The sequence below is a fragment of the Epinephelus moara genome, chromosome 14 (genome assembly GCF_006386435.1).
Source record: "Epinephelus moara isolate mb chromosome 14, YSFRI_EMoa_1.0, whole genome shotgun sequence".
Lineage (NCBI taxonomy): Eukaryota > Metazoa > Chordata > Actinopteri > Perciformes > Serranidae > Epinephelus > Epinephelus moara.
In genome coordinates this window covers 18,752,259-18,768,037 of record NC_065519.1, presented here as the reverse complement: position 1 = coordinate 18,768,037, position 15,779 = coordinate 18,752,259, and the positions used below count along the sequence as shown (strand labels likewise).

Genomic DNA, 15,779 nt, shown 5'->3' with positions numbered 1-15,779 from the left:
TCTTTGTGTGTAAAGTCATCCAGTGGACCGGATTGGACCCTTTAGTGGACCAGTTCTGGCCCACGGGCAGTATGTTTGACCTCTGTGATTTAGAATATGAGTCCATCACCACAAAGCACTAGTGCTACGGAGGCTGAACTTTTTTTTTAATTATTATTATTAAATGACTACTTCCTTAGTGGAGCTTTGTCATCATGGTTACAGTAGTAAGTTACATGATATGAGTAAATGGTAAGTGGACTGCACTTGTGTAGTGCTTTTCGAGTCTTCCAACCACTCAAAGCGCTTTTTCACACTAGATGTCACATCCACACATTCACACACATGGTGGCCGAGGCTACCGCACATTGTGCCAACTGCTATTCTGTAGCCATTCACACACACTCACACACCAATGGAACAGCTATAGGTTCAGTATCTTGCCAAAGGATACTTCGACATGCGGACTGGAGGAGCCGGGGATCAAACAGCCGATCTTCAGATTAGTGGATGACCTGCTCTACCTCTGAGCCACAGCTGTACCTGGGGAAGACTAGAAAAGTGCTATACAAGTGCAGCCCATTTACCATACACTCATATTATGTGGCTTATTACTGTGACCATGATGACGAAGCTCCACAAGATCAGCCCCCTTCACTCCTTGACCTTACATCTTCCTTTTTTTGGGGCACACTCAGTTGACCATGTTCATTTCAGATGATCAGATTTGCTCACTAACTGAACTCCCTGGGAAAATTAAAGGAAAAATATCAAGTATTCATGCGCTCAGAATGACATGTTTATAGATCAGTCAAGACTTTGCTCTCCGTGATAATTATATCAGAGAGATCAGAAATGTTTGCAGCATAACCATTTATCTGCACTCTGCATCTAAAACAGAACTTCTAAAACACAGCAGGAAGCTAGTTGATCTTAGTTATCAATAATGAAGCGCATTAATTGTTGCATACATAAACTATGGGTTGCATATTAATTGCGGAGAAATCGTTTCAACACTGATTGGCCTATTTGTACTCTTATTCCATCACTGCAGCTCCGAGAAAGACTCAATGATGCTTGTAAATAAACAGCACAAACAGGAGCCTCTCATATAAAAAACAAACACACACTGAAACTGCAATAAATTATACAAGACACATTGTTTTCTTGAAGCCTTTTTTATTTGTGCAGTCACAGGATCTGTCATATTCGTCTCTGGCTTGTGCAGCAGAAGCATCATTACTGTTAACGGTTCTGTATTTCTTATTTATTCATTGTAACAATTATATAACAACAAAACAGCAACAATAATAAAGCAACAGTGCAAGTACTAATAAGTTAAAACAATGGATAGACGATATGGCAGCTATAGACGTACATCTTTCTCTCAGGAGTTGTTGCACCATAAGAATTAAAGGGGGTCTTCACACCATGGACCCAGGCCTGGATCTGAGTATTGACTCCAAAGTCCAGTTTCCTTGATTAGTGTGTTGCGTCCACTGGAAAAGGTGATCCAATGTTCATGTGTACACCGGGACAGAATGCATCAGGTGTGAACTCCAACTGTTACAAAACACAAAAAGTGGACTGCTATTTACCATGACAACAAGGAGTTCGTAACCAATCATGAAACAGTCGCAATTTAATACTGATGCCTTTATATCAGACGGCAGCTCGGTCCGCTGCAGACAGTCCCAGATCAACACATTCTCACTCTGACCTTGACACATATTGACATTTGGTTATTTGATACGATGTGAAAGGTACCCTGGGTGCGTTGGTTGTTGACGTTCTGATACACTATGTCAAGTTCTGCCTGTTACATGGATTGTCTTCTTTCAAAATACACTTCCATTTTCACAGGAAATTTACATTACATGCAGTCTCTTTCAAAATAAACACACTCTGATGGTACAACACCACGAATTGACGTTTTGTTTTTTTTCCAACGACTAACGCAGGTCGTTAGGTTTTGGAAAAAAGATCAGGGTTTGGCTTCATAATCTTACGGGACACAAACACCGCTTTCCCGGGTGAAAGTCAGTGTTTGTTGGACCCATTCACCACTCCTCCGGCCTGCCCCACTCTGACTTTCAAAGCCTTAACTTTCGTTCTTGTCCCGCTGCGTTTCCCCCCTGATGCCACTGAGAGCCATTAAACTATAACAGTGACCAGCTGCATAACATGCCAATGTTAAAGGACAACTTTTTTCAGCTTTTTTGCCAGCGTCGGAGTGAGACCGGCTTGCCCAGATCCATCTTCGCTGCAATCTTTGACCTGCAGTCAGAGCTCTGACTGAAAGCAGAGAGCTCCATGTCCAACAGTAGCAGCTCCTCCTCTGGGTAGGAGTGTTGCCTTACTGCTTTGCCGGTACCCACTGAGTACGGTCCCCAGGGTGGCAGTGTCCATCTTCAGCGCCCTTTTCTACACTGTAGCACAACAAAAATATGTCACATGGATGATGAAGCAAGTGTACTCAGGTACAGAACATTACTTGTGTGAAAGCTGAGCGGCTGGGGATACTTGCGGCATGGTATATATCAGTCGTACCTAAGACAGTGAATTTGGGCTTACATTTGTTAGGAGACTAGAAATGTTTCTTCAACAGCATGTTACTCTCTGGCTCTTGCATGTGTGCTCATGTTGCATCAGTAGTGTTGCTCCAGCCTTATCGCAGATCAATACGTTGATGAGCCAAAGCTACATCGAGCTGTGTTTCTGTGAGTTTATTTTAGGGTCTTGCTTCTAGTGATCTCGTGGTCAGAAATGACCAAATGCAGCTTTAAAAATATTTTGCAGTTATTAAGGTAGATGGAGTAGTTCATGCTGCCTCTGTCCCAGCCTCACTGTAGATCAATAATACAGCCAAAAAGTGTCCCAGCTTGGCAGTTACAGACAATAATTAAGAACAGAATAAGCCATGAAAAGGCAGTTAGTGAACAATGTAAATGCACATCTGTGAACAGTGTGGACTGAATTCCCCTTTATTTGAACACTGGCTTCTACCCTTCACTTTTCTGCAAGTTCTGCCCATATCATCAGGTGTCATGAAAAGTTTTTTTTTATTATTATTGAATCGACATCTGGTGTGCTGGCTAGCAGCATCTTTACCCAATTTAGCCTGTGATAATGTTGGCATGTTCTGGTAAGGTTCTGTCCAATGAGTGTGCACTCGACTGGACACTTAATGGACTGGTCTGTTGAAAGAGATGTGCTAAATCTGGTGTGGTACATATGTCTATAATATTTATGTACTAGAAAAGCTGAGGGTAAATAACATTGATGGTAATACACCGTAGAGACAGCTCAGTTCCATCCATCTATTTTTATCTGCTTATCTGGGGCCAGGTCGTGGGGGCAGCAGGCCAAGCAAAGCACCCCAGATGTCCCTCTCCCTAGCAACACTTTCCAGCTCCTCCTGGGGGACCCCAAGGCGTTCCCAGGCCAGATGAGATATGTAATCTGTCCAGTGTGTTCTGGGTCTGCCCTGGGGCCTCCTACCAGTGGGATGCACCAGGAACACCTCAAACAGGAGGTGCCCAGGAGGCATCCTGATCGGTTGCCTGAGGCACCTCAATTGACCCCTTTCAACATGAAGGAGCAGCGGCTCTACTCCGAGCTCCCTCCAGATGTACGAGCTCCTTACCCTATCTCTAAGGCTGAGCCCAGCCACCCCACAGAGGAGACTCATTTCGGCTGCTTGTATCCGTGATCTCATTCTTTCGGTCACCACCCAGAGCTCATGACCATTGGGACGTAGATGAACCAGTAAATCGAAAGCTTTGCCCTCCGGCTCAGCTCCCTCTTCACCACGACAGTCCAGCGCAGCATCCACATCACTGCAGAAGCCGCACCAAACTGCCGATCCATCTAATGCTCCATTCTACCCTCACTCTTGAACAAGACCCTGAGGTAGAGGCAGTAACTTTCTCCCAACCCAGAGGGGGCAATCCACCGTTTTCACGCAGAGAACTATGGCGTCTGATTTGGAGGTGCTGACTCTCATCCCGACCGCCCCAGTGCCTGCTGTAGGTCACGGTGTGATGAAGCCAGTTGCCATTAGAAAATGTTTATTTGTGCATTGTACATTTCTGCAAACCCTTGCTTTGTTACATTTGTACATTTCATACATAAATCAGTCTTTCTAAAGTGAAGTAGTGGATGGCATGACACCTCAGTGAGATGGCTGCTAAGCTTCAGACCACTGTTTGAGACCACCAAACAAAACAACTGTTTCTTAGTGACCTGATGCTGTGTTGGTCTAGCTGCTTATTTGCCACCAGAAGAATTATTTTATATCAGGACATCACTGTGTTTCCAATGCAGATTGTGCCACCAAAAGTGACAGCCTTTTTATGTAGACATTGCCGCGTTTCTAATGGGGATTGTGCAATCAAAAGCGGTTGTTTTTACCAAGACATCGCAGCGTTCTCTCAGGAGATTGTCCACCTGTTTTTTTGGGTTTTTTTGAAGGAGATTGGAGAAGGGGATTGTCCACCTAAAGCAGTTGTTTTTTAATTACACATAGCTGCCTTTCCACTGGGGATTGTGCCACCAAGAGCATGTATTTTAAGACAAAGCATGATCTTTTCCTAACCATAACTAGTACTTTTTGTGCCTAAACCTAACCACGTTAACCACAGCAGTGGTGTAACTTAAAGAGACGTAAAGTTTTCATGTGCCTGCTACATAATACAAATGTGCTACATGTAAAAATGTAACATATACATGTTTTGTCAAAATGTACAATGCCAACATTAATTCTGCAGATTGGCCTGGTAGAGACTCTGTGGACCTTTTTCTACTTTGCAGTTTCCTTTAATATGTTACAGTTTTCCCTATGAGTTTTGACATTGAAAAGTACTTATAATATCCTGTTCTGCTGAGATGAAGAGCAGCGGCCTGTTTTTTTTAAAACATGCAACACTCTAATCCCATTTAAGTTGCAGCCAACACTGAGCAGTGCCAAAATATCATCAAAACCAGGCGGCTTTGATGCCCGGGCCAAGACTTTAAAGACAGAGGAATGTGGTAGTGAGGGCTAGTGCCAGGTGTACACCACAGTATAATTAGGCCTGAATCGAATTATAAAGCAGCATATAAAATGTAATGTCACTTATTAGCAACATACTTTAAGTGTGTTACTGTTACTAAGATTTCAGATGCTCGAGGAATGATACAGAGAGACCTCGCCGGCTAACAATAAAGCACAGAGGTTCAAACAACTCCCCCGCACATAAAAAGCATGGCACTTGAGCGAGAAAAGCGTGTTCCAAAGGAGGTGTCAACAATTCAGACCGATCTCAAGTGAGACTGGCAGAGAAGGCATCAAGTCTTCAAAAGCACAGACTGACCCAAACTGCTTTTCATGGCTTGACAGCTCATTCAGCGTCCACACAATTCCATGCAACTGTTTTCATGCGTGGGGTGTTTGTGAGATTAAAAGCACTTCAACGCAACATGCGATGTTTGCATGTGAATGGGAGCCATACAGGGAATGTCACATCACTTATCTTTTGTATAAAACTGTGGTGCTCCTCTTGTCAGCCGCAAATAAGCCCATTGTATCCTGCTGATAAAAGGCAATCAAACAAAGTATATAATTGTGAAGTCAAGCATTAATTGCCTGTATAACTACCGCCTAATGCTGAAATAATTAAGAATGTCTCTTACTGGGGACTGGCAATGCAATTATCACCTTGATGATTGTGCTATACAAAGACATTCAGAGGAGGGAGACAGCAAACGAGAGCGAAGCAAATAACTAAAATGACGGGGATAATACAATTAGAACATGGCTGAGAGGGGAAGGAAACAAAGGGGAGACAGCCTCAAGGCTTTTTCCAACAGGGTTGCCATGTCTACACACTTCATTTGCATCCTTATAATGTCACACAATTATACTAGATAAGCATCCAAAGCTGTGTGGGGAGTCTGTGCGGCCCTTACATAACTACTTTAGTATCTTTATGTCTGACGGTACCTTCAGTATCTGCAAAGATTCTGCTGCTTGACTTCTTCTTCCTGTCTCCAGCCACAGAGGCAGATCTTCTTATAGGCGACATGGGTGACCAACTCATGGGGGGGCAACACCCCTCACCCCCCACCCCCCAACCCACCAAGTTACTAAAATTACAGGAGATACATATACATATATATATATATAAAGCAAAGGAATAAAAAAAAACAAAGGGAAATATCTGCCTGTGCAACGTAGTACAAGCACAGTCTCACTCCGAAGTCGTCAAAATCCAACGCTTGGAGCAGTGACTTGCGACGTCAGAATCTAAAGAATAGGAGGCATCCTTTAACATCGGCATGATATGCGGCTGGTTGCCGTTATAGTTTAACGGCGCCCGGTAGCATCAGGGGGAAATGCAGCAGGACAAGGATAAAAGTTAAGGCAGCGAAAGTCCGAGCGGAACGGGCGGGAGGGTTGGCTGGATAGGTCAAACAAACACCGACCTTCATCCGAGAGAGCAGTGTTCACGTCCCATAAGATTCTAAAGCCAAGCCCTGTTCTGTTTTCCTAAACTTCACCACTTCCTTTCGTTGCCTAAACCTAACCACGTGTTTTTACTGCATGTAAATGTTAACTTTCCTGTAAAAATAGAAGTGTATCCTAATAGAGAACTTGACAAGGCATCCCAGAACGTCACCAACCAACACACCCAGGGTACCTTTCACGTCATATGTGGATGCGGAAAGTCCATGACCAAAACGTCCCAGCTGGCATTGGGTGAGAGGCGGGGTACACCCTGGACAGGTCGCCAGACTGTCACAGGGCTGACACATAGAGACAGACAACCATTCATGCTCACATTCACACCTACGGACAATTTAGAGTTACCAATTAACCTGCATGTCTGTGACTTGAGGGAGGAAGCCGGAGTACCCAGATAAAACCTTCGCTGACATGGGAACAACATGCAAACTTCGCACAGAAGGGCTCCCCCACCCTGGAGAGGCGACAATGCTAACCACTGCACCGTGCCGGCACGAGATTTACATTACACGGTAAAAAGTGGACCCTTGCGGACAAACTGGGAATTGGCCTTTATGGTTGAGTGACGAGCATTAGCGTAAGAGAAAATGAAAAAGTAAAAGCCATCCAAATTTGCACACATCGTATTCTTTTGTTGTTCGATATTTATTATAATTTTCTGTTAGCTTAATTTTTATTTGTGTTGTTTGTAATTAGTTGTTGTTTATGTTAATTAATAAATACAATAAATATAAAAAAACATTTGTTGGGGGGGGCGGCACCAATGGAAGCTTGCCCAGGGCACAGAATGTTCCATGTCCGGCACTATCAAGTCACCTACTGTGGCTGATTCAAAGTTCATTCAAAGTGAGCAGGTGTCAAGCAATGCTTCACTTTAGACATTTACTTAAACCTTCATCATTCTGATGCTCTGTATTTCAATGACAGCCAAAACGCCTTAAGCTGTGGCATAATATCCACTGCCATTTTTAACTACACCTATATATTAAAGACACTACGGCTTGTAATGTAATATGTGATATATACAAAAGTGGACAAAGTCATCATCTATAGGAAAAAGGAGGTGAATGTTCTATTCCTCATTTTGCATTATTAAAGGTGGAGATCAAATGAAATATTCAACAGATGATATGCTGCTTTAATATTCATAGAAATGAACTTTATATTAGAGAACACATTTTTATGGGAAGTAGACTGGAGGCCACTGATTAAATTTCATTGTTTGATCACTATGCAGGGACATTATGGGGTATTACGAGGGCCAGCCGGTGCCCCCCTTCAGCAAACATTTAGGGGCACGCTCCGAGGCCACGCCACTCTGGCAGGGCACATCACAAGTTTACAATACTTAGATGTGTTTCAAAAGTGGGAGAACGCTGGGCTTTTAATGCGGCGCCTGAAACCTTTTTGCATGAATACAAATGGGCGGTGCGAGGGAAATATGTAAGTCATAGCATGTCTCAAAAAGCAGTGATACATATTCATGTATTTACTGGCAAAGATATCACCTAAGGCTATCATGATTCTGTAAATATGAATAAATCAGATGGGTCCCTGTAGTGCAGTTTCTGTACTTTTATATGCTAGAGTGGCTCTTGCGTTGTTTTGTTTTATTTTGTTTTGTTTACATAAGAGTATTAAAGAGTTAATTAAGTTTAAACTAAAAACAAACAGAGGCACCATTGCACAACTATCAGGAGAGCCCCTTCAGATACTGATTTATTTTAGACTTGGATGAGATGTAGACTAGCTGCTATATGAGTCGGGACCGTTTATCCCTCTCTCTGTCTATTTCTAAGACCCACACACACACAAAACACACACCCTCTGGTCAGAGAGATCAAGAGAGGGGGATAGGGGTTCCTGCTGCGACTCTTAACAAGATGGCATTCTCCGAGGTCACAGAGGTTGCCAGAGTTCGTGTCTACTTTTAAGGGACGTGAAACTCCACTCACGGTTTTCTAACAGTTATCTAATTGGATTAGGTCTCAAAGAGAGGCCCCTTTTTCATCCCTGGCTTTTGTCCATTCGCCTCAGCGCCGAATGGAGCTTAGAGGGCTCCAGACACTGAGGAGGACGGGCGATGGATTAGGTGAGGTAGCCTGACCAATTAAGACGAGGCCAGGTGTCGTGCTGATTGCAGGAAAATTGAGACCTCGGCCCGACATGTGTCTAATTCCCCACTCAGTGCTCCGCAACCACTCATTTGCCTGTCCGCCACACACTGCTTTCCGCCTCTCCCTCCCCTTCCTCTGTTCCTCTCCACCTCTGTGAAGGTAACCCGAGCTGCCTTCCCTTGACCCCTGTCTTCCATGGAGAGCTAATCAGGCCCACCTGGAGCTCCCCGGGGCTCTGTTAGCCGCTGGCTCAGCTAGCAACAGCTGATCCAAGAAGGAATCCCCGGGGGCAAACGCTGCAGGCCTGGCACCCAACACACACTGACTCAGGATCAGCCAGGGAGATTTTCCAGCTGATGGTTCATTGAACCCCGAGCAGAATCACTGATAAGGAAGTGTGTGTGTGTGTGTGTGTGTGTGTGTGTGTGTATACATATGCACCTGGAATTACTAAAGTTAGTTAGTTAGTTTGGTCCAATCCACATGGGCTTACAAGACCCTGCTTTAATTCAAACAACAAAAATCTAGCATCCAGACATCTCTCTGTGACATATATGAATTTTTACATTTACACAGTATAGTTTTCCCACCAAACAAAGCAATGTTGACCCCTCACAAACCTGAAGAAGGTTTGTCAGGGGTCACGTTTCCTCATCCCCCAGGCTTTCTCCAAGTGAATGGCGAGTTTGAAGAAAGCGTATCTAATATTCTAACATTAGCAATGGATCACATGACTACTTGCGGTACTTCTTTTTTACAGTCAAAGCTTCTGTTGAGGTTTTCAAATGAAGCCCTTAAAAAGTACTTCAATAAAATTATTTATTGGATTAAATGAGTCGGCCTTTTATTATCAAATCAGTTTCTTTCATGAATAAATGTAATTTATGGTGCTGTTAGTTTGCTGGTAGACCACCTGTTTGTGTGGCAAGCAGGAGAGCAAACTGTTTTTGACTGCACCGAAAATGTTTTTGACAGGTGAAACGGCAACAAATACGGACTGAGGCAAAAATATTTTGTTAGATAAACACATGTCGTGAATTTTGGAAATAATTACATCTAACTTTTTTCAATACAGTTTGACTTTTGGACTTCACAGTGGAAATGTTTGGATCACACAAGTAAGAAACAATCCTATGCAGCAGCCACTGGAATCTTATTCTACATATTATACTCATAATATTCCTGTAGCCTGATCTTTATCTGTAGCTGTGGAGAAACACCAGGTATAAAAACAATAAATAGACATGCAAAAAAAAACTACTTGTTTGTGAAAGGGGTCACTCGTAGGAACACACAGAGAACTGCAACCCAACTCTGCCAACACATTCTCACTCTGACCTCGTCACATATCGACATCTGGTCATGGACTTTCCACGTCTAGAGACGACGTGAAAGGTACCCTAGGTGCGTTGGTTGTTGACATTCTGGGATGCTGTGTCAAGTTCTGCCTGTCTTCTTTGACTTTTTTTCCCTACCGCACATGGTTTAGTTTAGGAAAAAAGGAAAGGCTTTGGCTTTATAATCTTACAGGACACGAACACCGCTCTGCCGGTTGAAAGTCAATTTTGTTGGACCCATCCATTGCCCCTCCTACCCGCCCCACTTAGACTTAACTTTCATTCTTGTCCCAGTCCGTTTTTCTCTGACGTCACCAAGCACAGTTAAACTATAACGGTGACCAGCTGCATATCATGCCAATGTTAAAGGACGGCTTTTTTCATCAGTTTTGGATGCTGCAAGACACTGCCCAAGTGCCGGATTTCGCTGACTTCGGAGCGAGAAAAGATGGTCTTCTCATAAATCTGCGATGTCCATGCAGCAGAATGACACAAATACTTTTGAAACGGGTGCAACATGACCAGAGAAAACAGAGAAAAAAGTTGTGGCATTGTTTAGTAGAAAATCTCCAACTACCAGAATGCATTGCGATGCACTAGACCAATAAGCTCCGTCAGCTGGGTAATGCAATGCGACACAGGAAACAATATGGCTGCCAGCTGGGAGATAAGCCGCTGAAAGAGGAGTGGGGAGATGTGTGTGCTGGCAAGATAGAGGGAAGTTTACACATGATGCCCACATTGTCATAATACAAGCTGGTTGAAAGTATCCTTTTGATGAGTTTCAGCTTTTTGGTCCCACCTGGTCTCACTCCAAAGTCGTCGAAATCTGGCACTTGGGCAACGACCTACTGCGTCAGACACTGACCAAGAAAGCCATCCTTTAGCATTTTACGTATTTCCACGTACCTGGACATAGACAGTCAGACACTTTTGCTTCACTCAAACCATTTTTACAGCATCACATTGTGAGGTAGCAGGCTTCACTACCTGCTAAGCACTAAACAGCAGACAGACAAAGTTTGGGACTAGCTGCACAAATGTTACATATAGAATAATAACATTAGATATCCTGGGAATTTGGTGCTGCATTTGCCAGAATGCCCAGAATATCACATTACCAAAAAACACCATATTATGGACTCAGTAGAACAAACAGTTAAAACTACTAACACCTTACTGTGTCATTTTAAATATGCAGCACAGGCATATATATAAATCAAAGAGAATGATACGTATATAGTTTTTTATATATGTGCTCTTGCTTTGCTGTTCCTACAAAGGCGCAGCTCACTAACATCACAGTCAAACAAGTGTCACATGCAAACAGCCTCATATTCTATAATACATGTAACACTGATTCCCTTAACTATTTATCAAAAAAAGCAATAACAACAGCTTTTTTCATATTATTTGGAGCATTAAATTATTCTAATATAGCCGAGGGCCAACTGAAATGGAAACGGAAACATGCAGATCCAGTCCATTATGCATTGTTAAACGTTGATCTATGGTTTAATATTTGCTTCCCAACAGCAATGACAATGTGTTATTACCTTGACAGAGGGCCATAATGTGCGCTGACATGCCGGTGATTATTTAAATAAGCTGCGACAATAAATACGGCTCCACATGATCTGGAATATGAGCCTGGCGGAGAAAATGTGCAGACAGAGGAGTAAATCCTAAGTTTGGAGACGAGGTTATCGGAGGTGGGGAGTTAGAAATATCACTAAGGTGCATCAGAAAACCAGCTCATTGTTGCAGTGAGATTAGACTCCAGAAGTGTAATGCAAGAGAAAATTACATGAATGATTTAAGACTTGCTTCATAACATGGCAAACCTGCAAGACTAACATGTTAAAGCAAGCAAAAAAAAAGATTATCTTTGTTGTCAACATGGAAGCAACTAGCCCTATATGCTTAAGGCCTAAGGAGCTCACACATTGTTTAATCCCCACAGCTGTGCTGCAGCGCCTCCGTCTCTTCCTCTATGTGCAGAAGTTCCTTGTAAATAGTTCCAGAAAGACACTAAATCAACATCAGATTGTTGCGAGAAGTTTCAAAAGTGGCTGTGTTACTGTAATGTGTCTCGGAGCAGTTGGCATGCACGTCCACGGGGGGGGGACGTGTGCGTTTCAATTCAACTAAGGATGCAAAAGTATTCCTTTGACAGAGACACAATAAGTAGCAAAGCATCAGCTAAAACAAACATAAAAGCCTCTTTGCCAAACACCAACTGTTATGAAAGGCAGAAGCGAGAGCATACTGGCATCCGCGGCAATTAGAGGAGAAGGGGTTAGGGAGGACTCTGCCTGTCCCAGACTCGCACGCCCGCTCTCACACCTGTTTCTGCTCCTGGTCCAAACCAAAGAGAGACAGAGAGAGAGAGAGAGAGAGAGAGAGAGAGAGAGAGAGAGAGAGAGGGAGAGTGTGGTTACTTACTTTGTCGCCATGCCACCTTAGCCCGGCGTCGTCTAATGAGATTAGATGGTTCACTAATGAGCTCTACAGTGAGGAGAGTCAACTGTGAAGTGAAGGTCAGAGATTTCATCATCCAAATGTGCTGTTGGACTTCAGGAGTCATTAACTAATAACAAACAAATGATTTAAAGGAAGCAGCTACGGTATTTTTGTTGGCCCCTTGAGACTTTCTCTCTCCTCTTTTGGTTTTAATGAGCATCTGAAAGTATGAAGGTAAAAAAAGTGAGTTGTTCCACTTCAGGAATCGATTCTGTCCTATCTACATGTCAAATTCAGAACATATAATGACCGTAAAGGTGTTAAATGATCACAAGAAATTAACAATCATAAATGTAGGCATGTTGTATTCATTATGAGAGTCTTCAATCTGCTACATGCTTTTCCAATAACTTTTCTTCCTGTGATCTTTCCAGGACGCCCCAGCGGTGAGGTAAGCATCACCGGCACCTTTAATAATGTGCTGACATAAAGTCATACATGTTTAACCAGGTAATAGAAGGCTGTAAAATAATGATCCATATTGGCTTTCAAGACAAGGTATTAATCTCCGGCATCCTTTTGCCCCCTTTTCTCTGCCACTTCATTCAGCGGGGGTTAAAGCAGATTGACCTCCCTTCAAATAAAATTAATTGTTTTTGGTATTCATTTTATTTGCCATGGAGGGAAAAAGCTGCAATGCTGGTGAAATGTTTACCCATATGTCAGCATTTCCACGTTATTGGCATAAAACTAAATGTTTGCTCTTTTTTTTCTTTATCCCGGAAGGATTTCTTATTACGTGTAATACCCTGTTAACCGATGATAAAATAAATTTCATTTTAGCAATATCAGGGAGATGTAATCAACATGCAATTTGCTTAAGTGCACAAAACTATCATTTTTGTTAGCACTGCATATTTGCTGAAGAAATATTGCACGCCAGAGTGTATTAACACAAAGAGGACGCCATGCATCTTCGCATCAGACCTGAGAGATCTTGTCACCACTATCTCCTGTAATCTGTTTAATACTGTTTATGTCCGTCCAAATTGAACACGCCGTATGGAATGACTAATGTCAGTCTCATAATTTAGTCATAATACTCCGTACCCTATAGAAGGCCATCCATGGATGCTCAGTCCATGAGTGCACTGCATGAATAGCGATCCATTCACCCCTCACCTTTAAAAGCCCTTATGGCAAGCCCCATTCTGCTGCAACCGCTCTGTCAAGCCCAAACCATCCTTCAGATAAAACAATAAAGATCCGATGTGGACATGCGTGTGTGTACGCGTGTGCGTGCGTTCAGAGCTGGTTCCTGTGCGGGGATGATCTCACTGACCCACATGCTGAAGGAGAAAGAAAAAGAGAGCGCTCGAGGTGATGACTTCTCCACTCACTTAGGGAACTTTGACTTATGAGGTGCACTGCATTTAGCCAAGCTAATGCAAGTGAGGGCTGTGCCATTAACCTCGGGAAGAGAGGCAGGCCCAGGCAGTATGATGCATTCAGATTGGCAGAGGACAATATTTCACCATGACAGGCATTACCAATGAATAATTAAGTGTTTAATATAATGATGTGAGAGAGAGAAAGGAAAGAAAGAGAGAGGGAGAGACAGAGACAGAGAGAGGAGAAAATGGTAATTCCACAATTCATTGCCCTTAAAACCTATCTGGCATTATTACCCAGCAGCATTGCATGGGGGAGAGGGCTTTTGTTGAAACAAATAGGTTTTTGATGGCTCCGCCAGAGTAGTAACGGTTATTAGGTTTGAGAACTCTTTCATGATGGAAGTGGTATCCTGCAGAGCGGAGATCATGAAATTTTAAGTGGGGAATTTACAGCAGAAAGACTGCGGGACAGTGAGGCCGTCTGGGCCATGCCTGGGGACACATGTGTTTTGGTGAAGCATAATGCTGGTCTAATGTCACCTCGAATAAATAGTTAACAAGCTGGAGATAGTTGTGCTTGTTGGAGCTGCAGCCCGGCTCACAAAAACACATCCTCTTTCTTTAGTTTATTTTTTTTTTACTAGAGGAATTTGGGTTTAGAAATGAAGTGACAAGTCAGCTGGGAGAGATGAAACACATCTGCAATAGGGCCAAATCTTACTCTAACAAAATCATGTCAAGCAGCAGAGCCTGCGAGGGGAAGTTGTTCAATCAAATGGCAATAAAAGAAAACCAAAAAAAAAAAGATGCTGAGATGAAGCAAACTCCGACTCAGACTCCTTCAGTTTGACTGGCATCATGTCGATACAGAGCAGATACTGTACTCTGTGCACATTTGTTTCAAAAGACAGGCTGTAAAAGTTTCACTGTTTCATATTTTTTACCAAATCAACACTAATAAACTGACAGCAACAAAGGCGGACTGTTAGGTCACCTCAGGTTGCCTGTGTCTGGGCCAAAAAGTTGCACACGGCAAAGACTGTAGCCGACAGCTGCACCTGTGTGAGAGGATATAACTCTCCATACCAGCAGGTGGCGGTAGTCTGTATTCATCATTCAAAATGGGAAAGCAGAACACTTCAGACTGCTGATACACAAACTGTTGTTATGATACATACATGAAACAAAGCGGCTTTGCCGACCATTTTCACACCATCTCACTCACCACTTGGTCTTCAGTTGCTTCATTCCAGATGGTCATGTTGTTGTGGAAATATCTGTGTATTGGAATGATCGGATGAGAAGAAGATGAAAAAGAGCCGTCTGTGCATGTCCTCTTGACTTAAGTCGTTTGTTTGCTTTCCTCACTTCAGTTTCTCTTCTTGTGGACTGATTAGCTGAAACTGACCAGCCAATCAGAATGGTTTCTCTCACCGACTGGCTCTGTCATGGATTCAACGTGCTCAATCTAGGGGTGAGCGATATGGCCCTAAAATAATATCACGATATTTCAGGGTATGTTTGCGATAACAACCGCTGACTGAGTTCCCTCTGGGCGGTAACTCTCTAAAAGAGTCTGAGAAGTCCAGGGCTGTTCATAAAACATTCAGGACGCCACAGTTGATTCCACACTGCTGAAGCTGCTCCTCTTTTTGGAACCACCGCGGAGTCGGTAATAATTTTGCTTTCAGCCATGCTTGTTGTTGCCGTGGGTAACAGTATGACATCAAAATGTAATTTAGTATCGCAATATGAATTTTTCTTGATATCAAAAATTATACCCGTATTATCGTTAGCGAGATGATATGGCACACCCCTAGCTCAATCAACTGAAAAGCTGCCGACAAAGGCTGACAAGAGCCAGCGGTGCAGGACACACGACAAAAACTAGGGTCATAGATGCTCACCGATGGCCCAACATTGGCCAATGGCCAACAGTCAGCTCAGACATTCTCACTCCCAATTCGTCAAATATGGACGCTTG

The 15,779-nt window shown here is 43.1% G+C and overlaps 1 protein-coding gene across 1 annotated transcript in view; it reads right to left on the bottom strand.

Moving 5' to 3' along the window:
* Positions 1-1,185: 1,185 nt before the first annotated feature.
* LOC126401516 (doublecortin domain-containing protein 2) overlaps positions 1,186-15,779 on the bottom strand; it is a 64,778-nt gene continuing 50,184 nt past the window's right edge. Inside the window, exon 10 of the mRNA XM_050062846.1 lies at positions 1,186-1,542. Coding sequence (XP_049918803.1) covers positions 1,462-1,542 — 81 coding nt within the window. The 3' untranslated portion in view covers positions 1,186-1,461. The remainder of the gene's footprint in view (positions 1,543-15,779) is intronic.